Source organism: Palaemon carinicauda, chromosome 27 (assembly GCF_036898095.1).
Source record: "Palaemon carinicauda isolate YSFRI2023 chromosome 27, ASM3689809v2, whole genome shotgun sequence".
NCBI lineage: Eukaryota > Metazoa > Arthropoda > Malacostraca > Decapoda > Palaemonidae > Palaemon > Palaemon carinicauda.
In genome coordinates, this window is record NC_090751.1 from 64,324,477 (window position 1) to 64,345,763 (window position 21,287).

General features: G+C 38.0%; 1 protein-coding gene across 1 annotated transcript; it reads left to right on the forward strand.

Annotated features, from left to right (window-relative positions):
• Nucleotides 1–3,063: 3,063 nt before the first annotated feature.
• LOC137620742 (uncharacterized) lies at nt 3,064–8,694 on the forward strand. The gene is made up of 2 exons (XM_068351119.1): nt 3,064–8,241; nt 8,620–8,694. Exon 1 carries the CDS (start codon nt 3,112–3,114, stop codon nt 7,531–7,533), a length of 4,422 nt encoding a protein of 1,473 aa, XP_068207220.1. The 5' UTR covers nt 3,064–3,111; the 3' UTR covers nt 7,534–8,241; nt 8,620–8,694.
• Nucleotides 8,695–21,287: the final 12,593 nt, after the last annotated feature.

Consider the following 21,287-nt stretch of genomic DNA (forward strand, 5'->3'; position numbering starts at 1 on the left):
TAATTCACAAGAATGACGCTTAAGTTTCAAAACTTATGCATTGAATTATGTGCACTTATCGCTTTATTTGTTTTGTACAGTTTCCTAGTGGTTCAACTTATCAGTACCGCTATAATAAATAATTAAGAAAATAAGCCTTTCTATGTATTTAGAATTAAATAGTTGATGAATAATTATCGGATTTATACTCTGTGAAATTTACGAAAATGGTCAAGGTGTACCCAAGGCCAATATATATTGGCCTTGGGTGTACCTAAAGACAAAAAAACACGTTACCATATTTCTGACTTCGTAGTATATGTTCTAACCTCACTCAATTCTTGTAGTAATCTCTTTTGGGAATCGACCGCCTATTAAAAGATTATCTTCCCTGAAGGCCTCAGCTGTAAAGAAATATCTTTGTTTTTCGTATATGTCTGTTTGTACTAAAAAGTACTTTTTCTTTTGTTTACTTTGGTGGTAGTTGGAACTATGGGCATTTGTTTAATGGTAATTTGTTTTATAACTATAGGATAATTTGCGACTTTGTTTACTATTGAGCCTGAATAGTTCTTTAAACTGACTGTTTGACAGTTAAATATCCACTCACTGTGCCTTTTGAGTATTTATATTCAGCGGTCCAGAATCCAGGGAGGAGGCAGATTGCAGTAAGACAGATTCCCAGCGGGGTAGAGTCAGAGACCAACACAGAAAACAGTCCGGAAAGGAGATTTTCTGACATTTTTACCCTCAAGTTTTCAAGTGTCATGGAGCGATAAACTCCACCTAGGCCGAGCGATAGGACTTCATGTTCGGAGAGAAGCAACACGAGCAACTGGACTTATCATCTATCCACGAAAGACCAGGATCTAAAGAAACGTAAGTCAGTTGAGAGACCTTATGCAGGCTCAATAGGATTGATCTGTTTCTTAGATATAATTTACGCTTGTTATAGTTTAAATTATGGTCGCCAACACGTCGAAAAAATTAAAGTAAAGGATTTTAGCATTATAATTACCATTATACTTGTGCCTTTGGTTTGTAAACCAATAGTGTTTCATTTTGACTAAGATTAACTACGAACGTAATTTATATATTGTTTTTCTTATTTAGTAACGAGTGTTCATTTACGAAATTTACGTTTTCACGAAGCTAGCTTGCTGAATTTCATTCCCTTCACGTTAAATTTGTCGATTAATTTCTTACGTTAAATTGATTTTTTCAAGAGGTGTAAATTCTTTTTTATTATTATTTTAGGTCCTTTACATATGGTAGATGAGTTACTGTGGAGAGGAAGTGGTGCATACATCCGAAGACAGCTTTTCGGGTGATTTACTCTCAAGACGAGAAACGGCAGTTCAACATTTATAATTTCACTTATTAAACTCAATAGTTTTCTTTGTCTTTGGTTTAAATCCTCATTGTCAATTCATAATTTTTACCATATGGCGCCCGAACAGGGACTTGTTGGTTATTTGCTAGTTGTTGCCGTTTCTCCGTCCTTTGTTTTCTTATCCGCTCGGCCATTCGAATTTGTTTTGGTGATTTAGGGTTGTTTTTCAACAACTGGTTACTTTTACTTAGAGGTCTTAACGACTTTTCATTGTGCCCCTTAAGCAGTTTCTGTCGGGAGGTCTAGTTCAAATTTTTTTTTGAATGAGTCATTTGTGACTTTCTAGATTATATTCATTTCATTAGGTTTGTAAGGGGATCGCAGGCATGTCAAAAGACTTGAAATTTCTGATTAGCTCTAGGGCTAACTATCGAGGACAGGTCAACCGTATTCATTCTGAATTAGACAGTTTTGGTAATAACACTCCTCGGGAGAGAGACTGCCTTGTTAGTAAATTGAAAAGACTCCAGGATGAGCTTGAAAAGGCCGACTCGGTCATTCGAACCCTGAAATGGGAATTAAACTCAGAGGATGAAACGAAAGCCATAGCTGAAAATGATATAGAAATTGAAGAATGTTGTAAGTATGAAGATAGGATCAATGAATGTTTGTCTACTCTGTCTCATCTAGCTACATCCAGTCCAAATCATTCCAGTCTGGAAGTTTCTGGAAGCACATTGAACAGCATGCTTAAGAGCGCAACTGCCCCTTTACCTAAATTCAAAAGTGAAGAGGGAGAGGATCTTATTAGGTTTTTTCAGCAATTTGAAGATACGACGAAACGCTTCAATTATTCTGACTACGATAAATTTTTACTTTTGAAACAGCAAATTTCAGGGCGTGCCTTGTCTTTGATAAATTCCCTGGACAGCATACAGCATTCTTATAACGTAGCAAGAGATCTTTTGTTGAATGCTTTAGCCTCTCCCGTCACTAGAAAATTCAATGTCATCAAACAAATGTCGAATCTGAAACTTGATTACAATACAGAACCGTTTGAGTACATAGGGAAAATTAATTCTATTTGTGGATCCATTAGCGCTTTAAAAATAACTTCAGAAGATATTTTACAGTATTTTGCCTGGCATGGTTTAAATGAGAACTTCCAATCTCATTTAATTCATATCACCAACGAAACCAGGCCATCTTTGAATCAGATAGCAGATAAATTTTTTGAAGCCACTGAAAGGTATTTAACCAGTCAACGACAGTATAAAATTAAACATAAAGCAAGAGAACTTTGTCCTAAGAGAGCTACAAGTTTTGCTGCAAATGTTGATTACCAAACAGGCCCGTCACTGAACGTTTTCAAAGTGTGTCCTTTATGTAATGAGGATGGTGACTCCTCACATCCCATTCACAAATGTGAAAAGTATCCTGAACCTAAGTTAAAAATCAACAAGCTAAGAAATTTGAAGGCTTGTATAAAATGCGGCAGGTTGGATCATAATGAGGATACCTGCAAATTTCACTTCCGGAAACGTTGCGATTGTGGCGCTTGGCACTTCAGATTTCTATGCATGGGCCAAGAAAGCAGTGGAGTCCTGAGGGATAGTGGTCAAAGTAATGTAAAATTGAAAAAGGAAAATTCTAAACAAAGTGATCGAGTTGTGAAGGAGAGTAATTCAAGCATGATATTTGTTGAGAGAATTTCTGAGTCGTTCAAAGTCACAGACTGTAGCCACGCAATACTTCCTACCTTTTCTTGCATCCTTCAGGGAGAGACAAAGATTCGTTGCATGAGGGACAGCGGGTGTCAGTCAAACTTCATATTAGAGGAGAGGGCAAAGTATGAAAACTTGCCTGTCATAAATTCTGATCTCAGAATCAAAATCAATGGATTTAACTCTTCCAAGGTTTATCATACAAAGTCTTACAAAGTGCCTTTGACGATTGGAGATCATATTTACGAGATTGAAGCAACGGGTGTGCCATCTATTCACACTTCATTGAAATTGCCTGGCTTGCAGAAAATTGTTCGGGAATTTATGAACAGGGGATATTCCTTGGCGGATGACTTCTTGAAGGACGGAAAAGATGAAATTAATAACATAGATTTTATTCTCGGGTCAAATTTTGCTTATTGTCTTCCTGAAACAACAGTTTCATTTGGGGGTAATGAGAATGATGCACCGTCGGTTTATTCCTTGACTGCTGCAGGTGTAATGCTAGTGGGTAACACAGATCAAATTAGGAGCAATTTGAAGCACCTCCCTCCTTGCTTTGGGGAAGAACAGGCAAAAGCTAAAGTGCCTTTGTATACATGTGAGGATCTTGCCCTTTCAAGTCATAATTCTTTAGATCCTCTCCTAGATTGTGATGATCTGACAGAAAGTGAAGGCAGGATAGCAATAGTGAACGATGCGGGGAGAATCAATTATGCTTCCTTGGAAAGAGCTACTCAAGAGATCCTTGATAAATGTTGTACAGATACCTTGAATTATGACACGAAAATATTTCCCGGTAAGGTAGTTGAAAACGAAAGAATAATAAATTATGTTCTTCAAAATACAAGGCGTAATGAAGACGGCAGGTTAATTATGCCACTAATCTGGAATCACAAAGTGAAACATTTGCTAGGACAAAATAAAACTCTAGCTACTAAAATTCTAAATTCAAATTTCCAAAGATACTCTAAGGGTGATGGAGTAAAGTTGAAATTAATCGACCAATGCTTTAGAGAGCAATCTGAACAAGGCATTATAGAAAGAATTGACAACCTTGATCAGTACTTGGAGGAAAATCCAAATCACAGTTTCTTGGCCCACATGGCAGTATTTAAACCAGAACGTGACACTACAAAATGTCGAGTAGTATTTTTATCTAATTTATGTGAAAATAATCCTTTACAGGGAGTAACCATGAGTCACAATCAAGCCATGTTGAGTGGACCTTGTTTAAACCAAAAGATCACCACAGCTTTATTACAGCTACGCTTTGATTCCAAACTCCTGTGTTTTGATATTAAAAAAGCCTTTCTCAACATATGCCTCTCTGATCTAGATTCCAGCAAGTTACTTTTTCTATGGCATCGTAATGTACAAAAAGGAGATTACAGTATTGTTGCATATCGTAGCTTAAGACTTCCATTTGGTCTTGTTTGTTCCCCTTGCATATTATTACTTGGACTTTATAAGATTTTGATGATTGACACTGATGATGATGACCAGGTAAATATGCTTAAAAGACACATTTATTCATTAATATATATGGATAATGGCAGTATTACTGCAAATAATAGTGAAAAATTGAAGTGGGCCTTTCAAGAGTTAAAAGGAATATTTGAGCCCTATAAATTTTATCTTCAGCAGTTTGTAACAAATGATACTGAAATTCAAGAGGAAATTGATAACAGCTCTGGAGAGAAAACTAGCAGATCAGTCAAATTATTGGGGCTCTTATGGGATAGAGTTGATGATACCCTATCCACTAAGCCTCTAGTTTTAGATGGTGAGGCAAATACAAAGAGGAATGTTTTGAAAACTATTGCCAGTCACTATGATGTATTTGGCTTTACTTTGCCCATTCTGAATCGAGCACGACTCTTTCTACATAAATTACAATGTGATTCGTCCTATACCTGGGACTCCAAATTGCCGGATGTAGAAATTAAAGAATGGAAAAACATATGTCGACAAGCAAATTCCTCTCCCAGCCTCGGAATTAGAAGATTTGTTGGCCAGAGAAATGGAGAATATAAACTGATTGCCTTTACAGATAGTAGTAAGGATATATACGGAACTGTTATCTTTATTCAGGATATCCAGTCATTAGAAGTGAACTTTGTTCTAGCTAAGAACCGTTTTGTGAATAAGCAATTATCTGGGAAGAGCATGCCTTCCCTTGAGTTTCAGGCCATTACTTTGGGTGCAGAAGTGTTAATAGATACCTATAAGGAATTAACTGGGCCCTCATGTGTTGAAGCAATCAACATAAAAGAACTCCATTTGTTTTCTGATAGCTTGGTATCCTTATCCTGGATTAATTCCCATTGTTATAAATTAGATAAGATGCATAAACACAGCACCTTTATCCGTAATAGGTTAGAACATTTAATTACCTTGTGTGAGATGCATCCTATAAGATTTCAATTTGTTTCAGGTATTGAAAATCCAGCTGACCTTGTCACTCGTGTAGCTTCATATAAAACTACCGTTAAGTCTAATTTCCTCTCTGGGCCAGTGTTTTTGAAAGAATCTGCTAACTTCTATTCAAGTCGCAGTGATATAATCAATATCATTGTACCAAACCCCAGGGCAAAATCAGGGGATGTTGTTTCGGAGAATTACAATCAAATTAATTTCGGCTCCACCGAAGAGGAATGTGCAGAACATTTAGCATCAACAGGTGGGTGTTCTGCGTCTTTCAAATCCGGCCAAATTATTACTGGTGCAGCCGCTAAGGGAGAACCAGAGCACTTGGTGACTGTAAACAAATTTTCCAGTTTGTCTAGGCTTGTATCTGTTTATAGGTACGTGTTTAAGTTTATTGAGAGCCTAAAATGCAAACTTTACTCCAGGTATCCTGAGAGGTATGGAAACCTGAGAGTTCTTGACGAAAACTTGTATGCCAAGGCAATGAATTACATAATTAGAATAGAACAGCACATTTATTTTCCCGAGATATTCAGGTATTTTGACAGTGGTTCTACGTTCGTTAAAGATATCCCAAACATTGTTAACCAACTCAATGTATATCCTGATAATGAGGGAATTCTAAGAGTGAAAAGCAAATTCTCAAGATGGAAAAATGATAAGAATTACAGATTTCCTGTTTTGCTTCCTAAGGATAGCTACATCACAAAATTAATTGTTTTAGATTTGCATGAGAAAATGTATCACTCAGGCTGTTACAAGGTTTTGTCTGAATTAAGAAGACAATTTTGGATTCCACACTGTTTCTCTGTTGTGAAACGCATCCTGCAAGAATGCATACTTTGTAGAAAACTGAAGCAGAGAGCTATTAAACTAAATCAATCTCCCTACAGGTTATTCAGACAAGAACCACCTAGTGTTCCCTTTCGTACAATATTCATAGATCACATAGGCCCTTACTTTGTACTTTACAATGGCAAAAAGGTGAAAGTCTGGATTCTTTGCATAACTTGCCTCTGGTCTAGGGCTATTAATTTAAAAGTTTGTCTTGACATGACCTCAGGTGAGTTCATTAGAGCTTTACAGCTTCATTCATTTGAATATGGAGTGCCTGAATTATGTTTATCTGATCTTGGTTCATCCTTAGTTGCAGGAGCTAACATAATTACTGACTTTCTGAATGATCCAGAAACCCAGAATTTTTTTGAAGAACAAGGAGTACGGCCATTAAAATTTGAGCAATATTTTAAAGGCCATCATCCTCTTGGGGGATTAGTGGAAGTATGTGTGAAGATGGTCCGTCAGTTGCTTCATTGCTCAATCAAGAAAAATGTTCTTCAATACAGAGATTTTGAGTTTGTGGTTTCACAAACTATTCACCTGGTTAATCGAAGGCCTATTGCTTTCTCGGAAGGTCTAAGAGATACCAGTGATGACGTAATTCCAGACCCTATTACCCCAGAGAAGTTAATACATGGCTTGGACTTAATATCTTTGAATCTTATTCCAGCCATGCAGCCGCTTCACACTAGCAATGATCCTGATTGGTCTTTAAACACTGACCCTATTGATACCATAAGAACAAGTTATGAGAAACTGAAAAAAGTGCGCACACATTTGATAGAAACCTACAATGCAGAATTTTTGAATAATTTGATGACTCAGGCTGTCAATGATAAAAGTAGATATAAGCCGGTTACCCACAAAAAATTACAGGTAGGGGACATTGTACTGATAAAAGAGGAGAATTGTAAACTTACCAATTTCCCATTGGCAGTTGTTAAAGACGTTAAAACTAACGTACTTGATGAAGTAACTGACGCTGTTCTGCTTAAAGGTAAAAACAGGGAGATGGTTCGACGACACGTCACATCTTTAATCCCTATATTAACGCGCAAGGAAATATCACAATCAAATATTAAAACATTGAAAGATCATATTTCTGTTAATACTACCGATCCCACGGCAATCCTGGGGGAAGATAAGCCTCAGAAAAAAGAGAGGCCCAAGAGGAAAGCTGCTCTGCAAAGCATGCAAAAGACTCGAGGTATGATCAGTGACATTTGAGGAACCTTTCAGGAACATAACTGTACATAGTTGGGTTTATTAATTGTACATAATTTTGCTCATTTCAAAATTGTATATATATATTCATATATAATTTGGGATTAGTCCTACATTTACTAAGGATAGAAATGTAGAACCCTTGGCCTGGAATGTAAAAGAAAAGGCTGAAATTTTTCTAGTTATTCCAGAGTTCTACATTTAACAAAATTTAAATGTAGAACCCTTGGTGTGGAGTGTAAAGAAATATCTTTGTTTTTCGTATATGTCTGTTTGTACTAAAAAGTACTTTTTCTTTTGTTTACTTTGGTGGTAGTTGGAACTATGGGCATTTGTTTAATGGTAATTTGTTTTATAACTATAGGATAATTTGCGACTTTGTTTACTATTGAGCCTGAATAGTTCTTTAAACTGACTGTTTGACAGTTAAATATCCACTCACTGTGCCTTTTGAGTATTTATATTCAGCGGTCCAGAATCCAGGGAGGAGGCAGATTGCAGTAAGACAGATTCCCAGCGGGGTAGAGTCAGAGACCAACACAGAAAACAGTCCGGAAAGGAGATTTTCTGACATTTTTACCCTCAAGTTTTCAAGTGTCATGGAGCGATAAACTCCACCTAGGCCGAGCGATAGGACTTCATGTTCGGAGAGAAGCAACACGAGCAACTGGACTTATCATCTATCCACGAAAGACCAGGATCTAAAGAAACGTAAGTCAGTTGAGAGACCTTATGCAGGCTCAATAGGATTGATCTGTTTCTTAGATATAATTTACGCTTGTTATAGTTTAAATTATGGTCGCCAACACGTCGAAAAAATTAAAGTAAAGGATTTTAGCATTATAATTACCATTATACTTGTGCCTTTGGTTTGTAAACCAATAGTGTTTCATTTTGACTAAGATTAACTACGAACGTAATTTATATATTGTTTTTCTTATTTAGTAACGAGTGTTCATTTACGAAATTTACGTTTTCACGAAGCTAGCTTGCTGAATTTCATTCCCTTCACGTTAAATTTGTCGATTAATTTCTTACGTTAAATTGATTTTTTCAAGAGGTGTAAATTCTTTTTTATTATTATTTTAGGTCCTTTACATATGGTAGATGAGTTACTGTGGAGAGGAAGTGGTGCATACATCCGAAGACAGCTTTTCGGGTGATTTACTCTCAAGACGAGAAACGGCAGTTCAACATTTATAATTTCACTTATTAAACTCAATAGTTTTCTTTGTCTTTGGTTTAAATCCTCATTGTCAATTCATAATTTTTACCATATCAGCCGATATTTTTTTTCTTTTTTTTTTGTTATATTGTCTCTTACAGTATAGTAATTTTATTATTTTTGTTGGCAGATCAACATACTCTCTCTGTTTCATTGTTATTAGTTTGGTTTTAACATTTCCATAATGATAAAATAACCATATGCTTTCTTGTTATTTTTGTATTTCATTTTTATATACTCCCTTTATTTATTTTTCCTTATTTTTTTCCCTTCCCAGTAGGGTTGCAGCTCGGTTAATAATAATAATAATAATAATAATAATAATAATAATAATAATAATAATAATAATATTAATAATAATCCCAGTAGGGGTGCAGCTTGGCTACTACTACTACTACTACTACTACTACTACTACTACTACTACTACTACTACTACTACTAATAATAATAATAATAATAATAATAATAATAATAATAATAATAATAATAATTCAGGAGAATGCAAACAATTTCATACATCTAACTTTTATTTTGAAATGAGTCTTTCGACATACATCAAACTTCTTTATCAATATAGGCAATAACATACCATTTTTTTATTTAAGAAAATTCGTTATTAGAGGACACGAGACTCATTATTACTAAAGAATCCATGTATTTATCAATCTCTATATCTTGCTGTTCATAGTCCTCAACGGCGTTTTTTACGGCCCTTATCCAACTTTCTCCTCACCAAGTGCAGTCCTTCTTTTGAAAGTCTGCTTAAATCTACCAATTTATTTATTTATTTATTTTTTTTTTTTTTTTTGCTAATTATGTCTATACTTGTGCCCAAATAGGTTCAATTGGATTATACTGACAGTAATATGGAAGGAGACGAATAACCTTGTGTCCATTTTCAACAGCAATTTTAGCGATCACGTAAGCGATATCGATATTTCGAGACTATTCCCTGACCATTTCCAATAGATGACATTTTAACACATCGTCTATTAGTGTTACACTTTTTGTGATGAGCCGTTATTATATTTGTGCCTTATTGTTTGATGCTGTGGGAGGTTAATCTATGATAAGATACGTTATCCATTACAATTATGGAAGATAGGAATATCCATAGCGATTTCTTACGGAACCATTGTTAAAAAACGGCACTCTTCATTTGACCCTGATAGTAGTTTTGCTTAAATTGGTTGTTTCTGCTGTGCGAAAAAATTGCGTTAGAAACCTCAGCAACAGGACCTTCTTGCGTTTTTCTAATGCAAAAAATTTCAAAACAGTATAAACAATTACTCGTGCTTGACCAGTAAGTACTGTTGCTCTGGATGGGGATGGGAGACCTTCCATTCTGGCTAGCTACAGCTAAGTATAGGTGGAGAAGTGGAGGGGGGAGTTAGGATTTTGGAAGGATTGGAAGTAAAAGTGTTAAAATGAAGTACAGTGGTAGGTGAAAGGATTGGTTTATTGTGTCAACATCATGCCTTTTGGACTACCCGGAGGTGATATCTGTTTCCAGCCTCCTAGGGACTTGTGTTTTCCTTATCATTCCTTCACTAGGGGTTTGTTTATTTATTTATGTTTACTTAAATTTTTTTGTTTGTTTTTAAATTTCTGGATTTGGTTCGTCCTGAGCAATGAATGGAACTATCCCTTTTCACCAGAAATTTTCGTTTTGGGTGTCTGAAATTTCCTCACTTGTCACAAGTTCTGCATAAATTCTTTTGAATCTTTCCCAGGCTTGTGTGGCCCTTCTGTGATACCTGACATTAACTGATTCAAGATTGAATATATTATGGAGTGTTTCAATGTTCTCATAATTATCATTGTTGTTCTTGTTGTTATTGCCATCATTGCTATTATTATTATTATTATTATTATTATTATTATTATTATTATTATTATTATTATTATTATTATTATTATTATTATTGTTGTTGTTGTTGTTTTGGTTATGGCCATAAATGGTACTTATCTTTGATTGAGCTATTATGCATGCTGATGCTATTGGATATTCAAGTAGAGGTCTTATCAAGCTTTTATAGAGATTTATTCTCATGTTTTTATCCAGTAGTTTGAATCGTTTTAATGCCCCTTTTCTGTGTTTAGCCAATTGGAGTTTTTGTTTATTATGGCAGCTTATGCCAGTTATTTCAATAGAAAGACAAAGGATTTTAACTTCATTATTGAATGGAATGTCTATGTTGTTTACTGTTATTGGAGCTGGTGTGCTTTTTGATACCGATAGGAGTTGGAATTTATTGCTCTTTGTTTTTTTATTTTTCATTTATTTTCGTAATCATCTATTCTTTTGATCTCTTTCAGTTTTCATTTTCATTGTTTGTTTTTTTGTTTTTTGTTTGTTTGGCATTTGAAGGGTGCATTATTACTTGTGAGATGTCATCTGCATCGACATAATTTATGGTATATTCGGGGAGGGTTGACATAACTGCTGTATAGATAATAAAAAGAGTGAGGGATAGTATGGCCCCTGTGGTACCCCACTTTTAATATCTATTATTTCACACAGTCTTCCTTCTCTGCAACGTATTCTGACTGTTCTGTCTTTAATGTAGTTTGAGAGGAGTTTTTCAATTATTATTGGTGGTTCTAGTTGGAGTATTTTATATTTTAGGCTGACAGCAGGTTATGATGCTTTTGTTTGTACCCTTTTGTTGAATATAATCTTTAAGCCTCTCTGATATAGCGTTTGTAATTCTCTCTCTCTCTCTCTCTCTCTCTCTCTCTCTCTCTCTCTCTCTCTCTCTCTCTCTCTCTCTGCCAGACTTAAAGCCTCCCAGCGAAGCAACACATACTAACGGATTTGCACACGGCAACGCACATTTTCCTGCTCACCGACACTAACAGGCCACCGCTAACATCCCCTTACACGGGCCTTGTGATCTGTCGCACACCAAGGATTTCTTACTTAACATCTGTAGCAAAGAAGACTAAGTCTTCCTTGATCGACTAAAACCAACGTATCTCCAGCAAGATGACCCGCCAACAATATGCCTCCCAAGAACAGGGTACCCTATTTCACATGTATGTCCTTTTTAGTGGGGGAGCCGTGTACCGCACGTGTAACATCATTGCTATTTTATTTCTTGTTCTACCCCGCATTGATAATAGAAACCTGTTTAAGCTTGCTATCACATCTTTTAAACTGTGTGAATTTTATATCATTCTTGTTCTCAACTCTCTGTATATAAGCTCGTCGTCTTGAAGAAACTTCACTTGGATTCATCTCGCCTCTCTGTTAGTACCTAACAGCCATCTCGCACAGCAACTAAAACCAAATTCAGGACACATGTATGAAAGGAAGAATCCTATTAAATGTAAAATTATAATCTTTTATTTTATTCATATATTATCTTCCTCCAGTTAATTTTCTTCATCGTCACTTGAATCAATTAGCTCATTACTCTCGTTTTGTACTTCTAGGGGAAGGCCATTAAGTCTCGTATAAATTCACTAAACACGTCGCCTGAATAAAAATCGGACGAACCAATATTTTCCAAATCCGTCACTGTCGTCGATACGTATAAAATCACCTTCTTGAGACTTTCTAATATAGAAATATGCAAACATCCTGTGATAGCGCCGAGTAAGGCTGTGAACTCAAAGGCAGGTTGGAAACGACTGAGTTATATTATTGTGGAACACTCTCCTTATATACAAAACCTCAAGGCAACAGGACATAACAAGTTCACAAGACAGACAATATTACAGAGGAAAAACCAGACATGAATTTTCATGTTCGTTTTAGTGCGAGGGAAGAGCGAAGATACAAGTATAATATATACAAAAGGAATTATGTACAATTGTGTGAAACACGGTTGGTACATGGCTCCCCCCTAAAAATGACATACTGTACATGTTAAATAGGGCGCCCTGATCTAGAGAGGTGAACTGTAGGCGGGTCATCTGGCAGAAGATAAGCAGGTTTTAGACGATCAATGGAGACCCAGTCTTCTTTGCCCCGAATGTTTAGGAGGAATGCTTTCGGACTGCGTCGGATCACAAGGAAAGGGCCCGTGTAAGGGGGCGTTAGTGGTGGCTTGCTGGTGTCGTTGCGCAGGAAGACGTGCGTTGCAGAGTGCAAGTCCGTTGGTATGTGATGCTTCGCTGGGGGCTTGTAAGTCTGGCGGCACGGAGTAAATTTTCCCACGACGTGACGTATGCGCTGGAGATCGTCGGAGGAGGTTGTAGAAGGAAAAAATTCGGCAGGGACGACCAACGGGTCGCCATACACCATTTCAGCTGCCGAGACGTCGAGGGCATCTTTAGGAGTGGTCCTTAGTCCAAGGAGGACCCAGGGAAGCTGAGTAAACCAGTTGCAATCCTTGCAGCGGGACATCAAAGCTGCTTTGAGGGTGCGATGAAAACGTTCAACCATTCCATTGGCAGCGGGGTTGTAGGCCGTTGTCTGATGTAGGGTGATGCCCAGGAGATTCGCTAATGACGTCCACAATTGAGTGGTGAAAGTGGTTCCCCTGTCAGAAGTAATATGCTCAGGGATACCGAATCTTGAAATCCATCCAGAGAGTAAGGCAGATGTACATGAGGCGGACGTTGCAGTTTCCATGGGAATGGCTTCAGGCCAACGAGTGGAGCGGTCAATGACGGTAAACAGGTAACGATGTCCTTGTGATGTGGAGAGGGGGCCTACAACGTCGACGTGAATATGTGCGAAATGACGCTGAGGTTGAGGAAAGGTGCCCACTCCTGAATCCGTGTGTCGATGTACTTTGGAAGTTTGGCAAGAAGTACAGGCGCGGACCCAATCCTTAGCATCCTTAGAAATGCCGTGCCAAATGAACTTTGCCTTCAGCAGCTGTGCAGTAGAACGGCACGAGGGATGTGAAAGGCCGTGGATAAAATCAAACACCTGTCGGCGCATGGGAGCAGGAATCCAAGGTCGCGGTCTACCAGTACTGACGTCACAGAGGAGGGTGGTGTTAGAGTCTTCAAGGGGAAAATATTCCCAACGGAGGGACGTGCTGGATGTCCTACAAGCTTGATACTCTGGATCCTGTCGTTGGGCTTCAGCCAGGGCGTTGTAATCCAATCCCAGTTGAACGGCAGCCAACATGTTTCTTGACAGGGCATCGGCAACGGGATTCATTTTCCCAGGGACGTATTGGAGGGTGCAATTGTATTCAGCCACGGCGGAGAGATGTCGGCGTTGACGGGCGGACCAGGCGTCAGACTGTCGAGTGAAGGCGTGCACCAGAGGCATGTGGTCTGTGCGAATGATGAAGGGCGTACCTTCTAAGAAATGGCGAAAATGACGGACAGCCAAGTGCACCGCCAGCAATTCTCGATCGAAGGTAGAATAACCAGATTCTGCCTTGGACAGTTTTCTGCTGAAGAAGGCCAATGAGCGGGGCGAGCCTTTGACCACCTGCTCGAGTACTGCACCAATAGCGACGTCGCTGGCATCGGTGGAGAGAAGGAGAGGGGCGTGTGGAATAGGAAAAGTGAGAGCCGCAGCAGTTGATAGGGCCTTCTTTGCATTGCAGAAGGCTGCTTCTTGAAGGGGACCCCAATTCAGGTCCTATGGCTTGCTTTTGAGGGAGGCGTAGAGGGGAGCAAGAGTGGCGGCAATGGCTGGCAGAAAATGGTGATAATAGTTGATCATGCCCAAGAATTCCTGCAGAGCTTTGACGGTCGAGGGCACGGGGAAATTCTGAACGGCTGCTATCTTCTCAGGGAGGGGATGGACTCCTTCAGGAGTGATACGGTGCCCTAAGAACGACACTTCGTTGGCGCCAAAGGTACACTTGTCGTACCGGACTACAAGGCCGTTTTGTTGCAGGCGGTCGAGCACGATGCGCAGGTGACGGAGGTGTTCCTCTTTTGAGGAGGAGAACACAAGTATGTCGTATACATAACATACACAGAAAGGGAGGTCCCCTAAGATGCCATCCATGAGACGTTGAAACGTTGCCCCAGCATTACGAAGGCCAAAACAGGAGTAATTGAAGGTGTATGTGCCAAACGGAGTGGTGATGGCGGTCTTGGGGATGTCTTCTGGGTTCATAGGCACCTGATAATACCCCTTCAGGAGGTCGAGCGTAGAGAAAACCTTCGTTTTGTGCAGGTAGGAGGTTACATCAGCAATGTTTGGGAGGGGGTAGTGATCCGGTTCTGTTTGCATGTTCAGGCGCCTGTAATCCCCGCACGGACGGAGGGAGCCGTCTTTCTTCAGAACGATGTGTAAGGGTGACGACCATGGGCTGGAGGCCTTTTGGCAAAGGCCCATTTTCTCCATTTCGGCGAACGTCTGTTTGGCGGCTGCCAATCGTTCCGGTGCCAGACGTCGGAATTTTGCGAAGACCGGGGGTCCCGTCGTCTTGATATGCTGATAAATACCGTGCTTGGCAGGAAGCGTGGGCGTTTGGCGAAGTTCTGGACGGAAAACTTCCGGGTACGACGTGATGAGGTGGGAGTAGGCATCCGTGGGTGCGCTGATGTGGAGAGCGAGGTTAGAGGGGGCGGGTTGAAGAGGTGTCGACAAGTACGAGTCTGCGTTGACCAATCTTCGGTGGGCGACATCGACCAGAAGGTGGAAATGAGAGAGGAAATCCGCACCGAGGATTGGCAATGTGACGTCAGCAACGAGAAACTTCCAATTGAATTTACAGTTTCCGAACGATAATGTGAGGTTCTCGTAACCGTAGGTGGGTATCGCAGATCCGTTGGCAGCTACCAAGCGGACTTCGGCAGATGTAGACAGACTACATGTGCCTTGAAGAGTTTCCTTGGCAAAAGAGAACGACAAGCACCCGTGTCTACCAAAAATCGCACGCCCGTTCCTGCATCCTGTAAAAAGAAAAGATTAGAAACATGGGAGGCCACCGCCACAACCGATGGCCTACTTACACGTTTTTTGGCCACTGACAATCTTTGGCACATTTCTTCGCGGTTGCCCCGAATCTGAAGTGGTAGTAGCAAAACTGTGGCGGATGGGAGGTAGTAAGTGGCTGTAGAAGTCGTTCATTGGGGCGCGAGCGATTGGTGGGTGGTGGGGGGCTTTGTCGCCGCTTCGGCACGTCACGGGGTAGGCGTGTATGTCCTACGGCATTCATGTCAGCTTCGGTTGACATTGAATAGGCATCCTCGTCGTCAGGGGTGGAGGCGTTGATGGAGGTCTTGAAGTGGCTGTCCATAAGGGCGTCGGCTTTGGTCATCAAGTCCTTTATGGGTAAACTATCGACATCGGGTATGGCAGCGCGTACAGGTTCAGGTAAACGGCGTATCCAAAGGGCACGGAGTAGGTTCACCTCACGAGGAGAGCCGTCTGCGGCAGGTTGAAGGCGAGCGATACTGGTCATTTCCCTGAGGGCAAGCGAAGCCCTTTGGTCCCCCAACGGTTGTTGCGAGAGCTGAAAAAGCTTTGCTATACGGGCGGCTGGCGACGGCGAGTACTGCTGCAGAAGGTATGTTTTGAGGGCGTCATACGCTATTGGGGTGTCTCCTTGTTCACAAAGCCAGTCGGATATTTCTGGGAAGGTGTCCTCGGGTATCGCCGCGAGAACATAATCCGTTTTGTGGTTGAGCGAGTCACGCCCCTGATACGAAAGTGGACTTCAGCGCGTTGAAACCAAGCCAACGCTTCTCCGCTGGCGAACGGTGAAAGTTTCAATGGGGCGGCCGCGGCGCCAACTGCTGTAGTAGAGTCCGTCTCCGTCATAGTACCAACGATGGAGGGGCGAGGGAGGTGGGGGTGGAAGGCAATGGGAGCGAGTCGACTTCCGGGGTCACCAATGTGACGGCGCCGAGTAAGGCTGTGAACTCAAAGGCAGGTTGGAAACGACTGAGTTATATTATTGTGGAACACTCTCCTTATATACAAAACCTCAAGGCAACAGGACATAACAAGTTCACAAGACGGACAATATTACAGAGGAAAAACCAGACATGAATTTTCATGTTCGTTTTAGTGCGAGGGAAGAGCGAAGATACAAGCATAATATATACAAAAGGAATTATGTACAATTGTGTGAAACATGGTTGGTACAATCCCTTCGATGAATCCATAGTACTAAACAGACGCTTGAAAAAGAGATCATCTTGATAAAAATTGAGGGCAAAACGAGGTCGGTCAAACCGGCTAATAGCTTCTGAACGGGGCTGAACATACAGTACTAAGAAATGGTAATGTAGCACATTTGCCTATATTCATCAATCGACAGCTGCTTTCAGAGCAAGTATGAGAGACTTAACTATGAAAACAAAAAAAAATAATCCTATAAAGTAATAAAAAATACAATATTGCTCTAAATAACGAAAAACTTTAATTAAAAGAGATGCACAGTGGTGCCCAATTGGAACGTCCATCCCTGGCCATCTGCCGTACAGGGGTTGCAGCACCGCTCAAGCTCAATAGTTTCTTGTAGTGTCTGCTACCTCACCAACCTCGTGAATTAATGATGGGGTGTTTGGGGGACCCTAGAGGTCTACGTGCTGAGACATCTGCAGCCATTGCCTGACCTTCCCTGGTCGGTGAAGAGAGGGCTTGGGCGCTGATTTTATATATATATATATATATATATATATATATATATATATATATATATATATATATGTGTGTGTGTGTGTGTGTGTGTGTGTTTGTATGTATATATATACACACACACACATACACACACACACATATATATATATATATATATATATATATATATATATATATATATATATATATATATATATATATATATATATATATATATATATATATATATATATATATATTTGTGTGTGTGTGTGCGTGTTCAGTCTCTTGGGCATTGTCCTGCTAGCTTTGTCACACATGAGTGACCTTTAAACCTTTAAATGCTTTCGGCTTGGTGAGCTAGTAATTCTCACTCAAGTATTGAGCGTAAATACTGTATTCGGTGCGATCACTACAGCCTGGAGTGGGAACGGTCAATGTTCACAAAAAAAAGTGGTCTATATTGCAAGAAGATGGTGATGGATATTTGTTTAAATTTTAAAGCAAAATTGTAAACAAATTTTTTGTAGACAATATGTAAATTGTAAAGACTAGCTAGAATATAAATTATGACATGCATGATAGAAAATATATCAAATAGAAAGAAAGTTTTACAACAGAACTAAACATCATTATTTCATTAAATTACTAGGAAATTTGATTTTTCTTCAATAGAAAAATTAAAAATAATTATCAATACGAAAATTTTGCATGTGTTCAGATAATATTCAAGTAAAAAATATTTTCAATAACCTTATAACATATCAATTATAGAAAATATTTAAAGAAATCTATAAAAATAACCATTACAGCAAATAGCTTTGTTGCTTTTTTTAGTCAGTAACAAATATGAATAAAAAAGCATATGAAATAAAAGGAAAGACCGTCCTGATAAAATTCTAGGAAAAATTTCATGTACATTCGTAATCCCAAATACCGAATATGAAAAAGCCCATCAGAAATTTTAATATTCTTTGAAGGTTATTCAATATATCTATGTTATTTTTCTGATCAACTATTGTTTCAGATGAACAAGTAAAAGGTGAGCTTTACGTATGATCAACCCCACATTGCTGACCAGTATGCTCGTTCAGAATCATTCACGAATACCATTTCGCATTTCAGAAGTGTCTCTTATAGCATTGCAGGAATATCAGTTTATACGAAATGGGTGCTGGTATCCAATCTCCAGTTCAAACTAAAAAATTTTGTTCATCTAAAAAAAATCTACAAATAAAGCAAATATATTTTTTTGTCATCATTAGCATTATTATTACTAGCTAAGCTACAACCCAAGTTTGAAAATAATAATGTTATTAGCTCGAGCTCCATCAGGGAAAATAGCCTAGTGAGGAAAGGAAATAAGGAATAGACAGACGTGTGCCTAAGTGTACCCTCAAGCACGAGAACTCTAACTCAAGACAGTTGAAGACCATGTTACAGAGGCTATGGCACTACACAAGAGTAGAGAATAACAGTTTGAGGAGTTGCTTACCATACAGCTAGAGTGTGTCTACTACCCTTACCAAGCGGAAATAAGCCATTGAATAATTACAGTGCAATAATTAACCACTTGAGTGAAGAAGGATTTTTAGGTTATCTTTGTGTTGTTGTGTGTACACGGAAAGAGAAGAATGTGTGAAGATTAGGCCAGACTATTCAGTGTACGTGTGGACAGGGGAAGATTAGTTGTAACCAGTGTAGTAATACCTGGCCAGTCAAAGGACCCAATAACTTCCTAACGTAAAATCTCAAGTGGTGGCTGGTGCCTTGACCAACCTACTACCTACTGATATAAATATAATATTTTAGACTTGGCTTTTAAAGATAAGTTCGGTGAAGATACAAAGTATTCACGATTTTGAATAAAAATAACATTATGAATGAATCAGTCCGTCAAAGGACAAAATATTTATAAAATGCGTAATAAAAAATACCATAAGGAAGAAATACACAATATTTTCATTCTAAATATAACCATAAAAAATCCATTGTCTTCGCTTCCTTCCCCTGTTTCTTTTATAATCTCCATGAACACATTCTGTTATTCCCAATGTTCATCTATTGTCTGTCATTCTCATTATATGAGCTGCCCATGCCCATTTCTTTTTCTTCCATGTTGTTAGAATATTCTCTACTTTAGTTTGCTCTCGTATCGATGTTGCTCTAATTCTGTCTCTTAGTGTTATTCCCATCATTATTCTTTCTATAGCTCTTTGAGTTGTAACTAGCTTATGTCCTAATGCTTTAGTAGGGCTCCAAGTTTCTGACCCAAGTTAATACTGGTAGGACCATCCTACTAAATACTTTTCTTTTTAGAGAAAGTGGCATTTTACGTTTCATAATCTCATGTTGTTTACCAAATGCTCTCCATCCCATGCATATCCTTCTTTTAAATTCGGTCTCGTGTCCTGGGGAAAGATTTACTGCCTGCACTATGTATGTATATTCATTAACAATCGCTATAGGCTCGTTAATTACTCTTATTTGTTGTCTCTTCACATTTTCATTGAACATTATCTTAGTTTTTGTCATTTTCATTTTAATTCCTACATTCCTGCTTTCTCTATTCAAATTTTCTATCAACTTTTACAACTCCTCCCATGATTCACTTAACAGAATTATGTCATCTACAAATCTTAGGTTGCTGAGGCATTTCCCATCAATATTATTACCTACATTTTCCCAATCTAATTTCTTAAAAACTTCTTTTAGGCTTGCAGTGAACAATTTAAGAGAGATGAGGTCTCACTGTCTAACTCCTTTCTCAATTGGATTTTTTTTTACCATATGTAATTTTAGGATTGCTGTACTGCCTGTATACATAGCCTCAAGTGTTCTAACATAAGATTCTCGTATTCCTTGTTTATAAAGGGCTTTAATTACTGGTGAGGATTTGATAGAATCAAAAGCTTTTTTATAGTCTATAAATGTCATAAATAGTGGTTTGTTATACTCTGTTGATTTTTCCATTAGCTGGTTAATTACATGGATATGGTCAGTTGTTGAATACCCACTTCTAAAGCCTGCCAGCTCTCTCGGTTGAATGCAAATATTTTATATAATATGGTGAGTAAACTAATTGGGCGGTAATTTGTGTGTCTCCCTTTTTGTGAATTAGTATCATGATAAAGTTTTTCCAAGGTGTAGATAGAGAGTATTCTTGCAGATATTTGGAGTAGATTTCAGCTAGTTTTACTATGAAATCTCTTCTATCTATTATTAAATCAATGGTTAGGCCATGTTCTCCAGCTACTTTGTCTCTTTTCATGCTTTTTAAAGCTTTGTTTACGTCTCCTACTGTTACGTTTGGTACAGGCTTATGTGTTTCACTATGTCTATTGAAAAGGTTTTTTTCTTATATCACTATTGTATACCATTATATAGACATCCTCTGAAATTTTCATCACGTCATCTCTATTGTGGATAATAATTATATTTTCATCCTTTAAAGCAATCATCTGTTGGCGCCATTTTCCAAGTCTGCTTTTTTATCAATTTGATGCTTTTTCCTTTTTTAGTGTCTCCTCAATTTTGGTCTAACGGTGTTCACGACTATCTTGGGTTTTTAGATTATTCATTCCTTTGGATAGTTATGCTAATTTTATTTCATCCCTCTTGGATTTTACCCTCATGTATATATATATATATATATATATATATATATCTATATATATATATATATATATATATATATATATATATATATATATATATATATATAAATATATATATATACATACATATGCATATATATACATACATATATATATATATATATATATATATATATATATATATATATATATATATATATAAATACATACATACATGTATACATATATATACATATATACATTTATATATAGAAATATATATGTATATATATATATATGCATATATATATATATATATATATATATATATATATATATATATATATATACATGTATGTATATATATATACACACATTTATATATATATATATATATATATACATATATATATATATATATATATATATATATATATA

Coding starts and splice junctions, on each gene's coding strand:
- LOC137620742 (XM_068351119.1), top strand. CDS start 3,112: ATGAGGGACAGCGGGTGTCAGTCAAACTTCATATTAGAGGAGAGGGCA.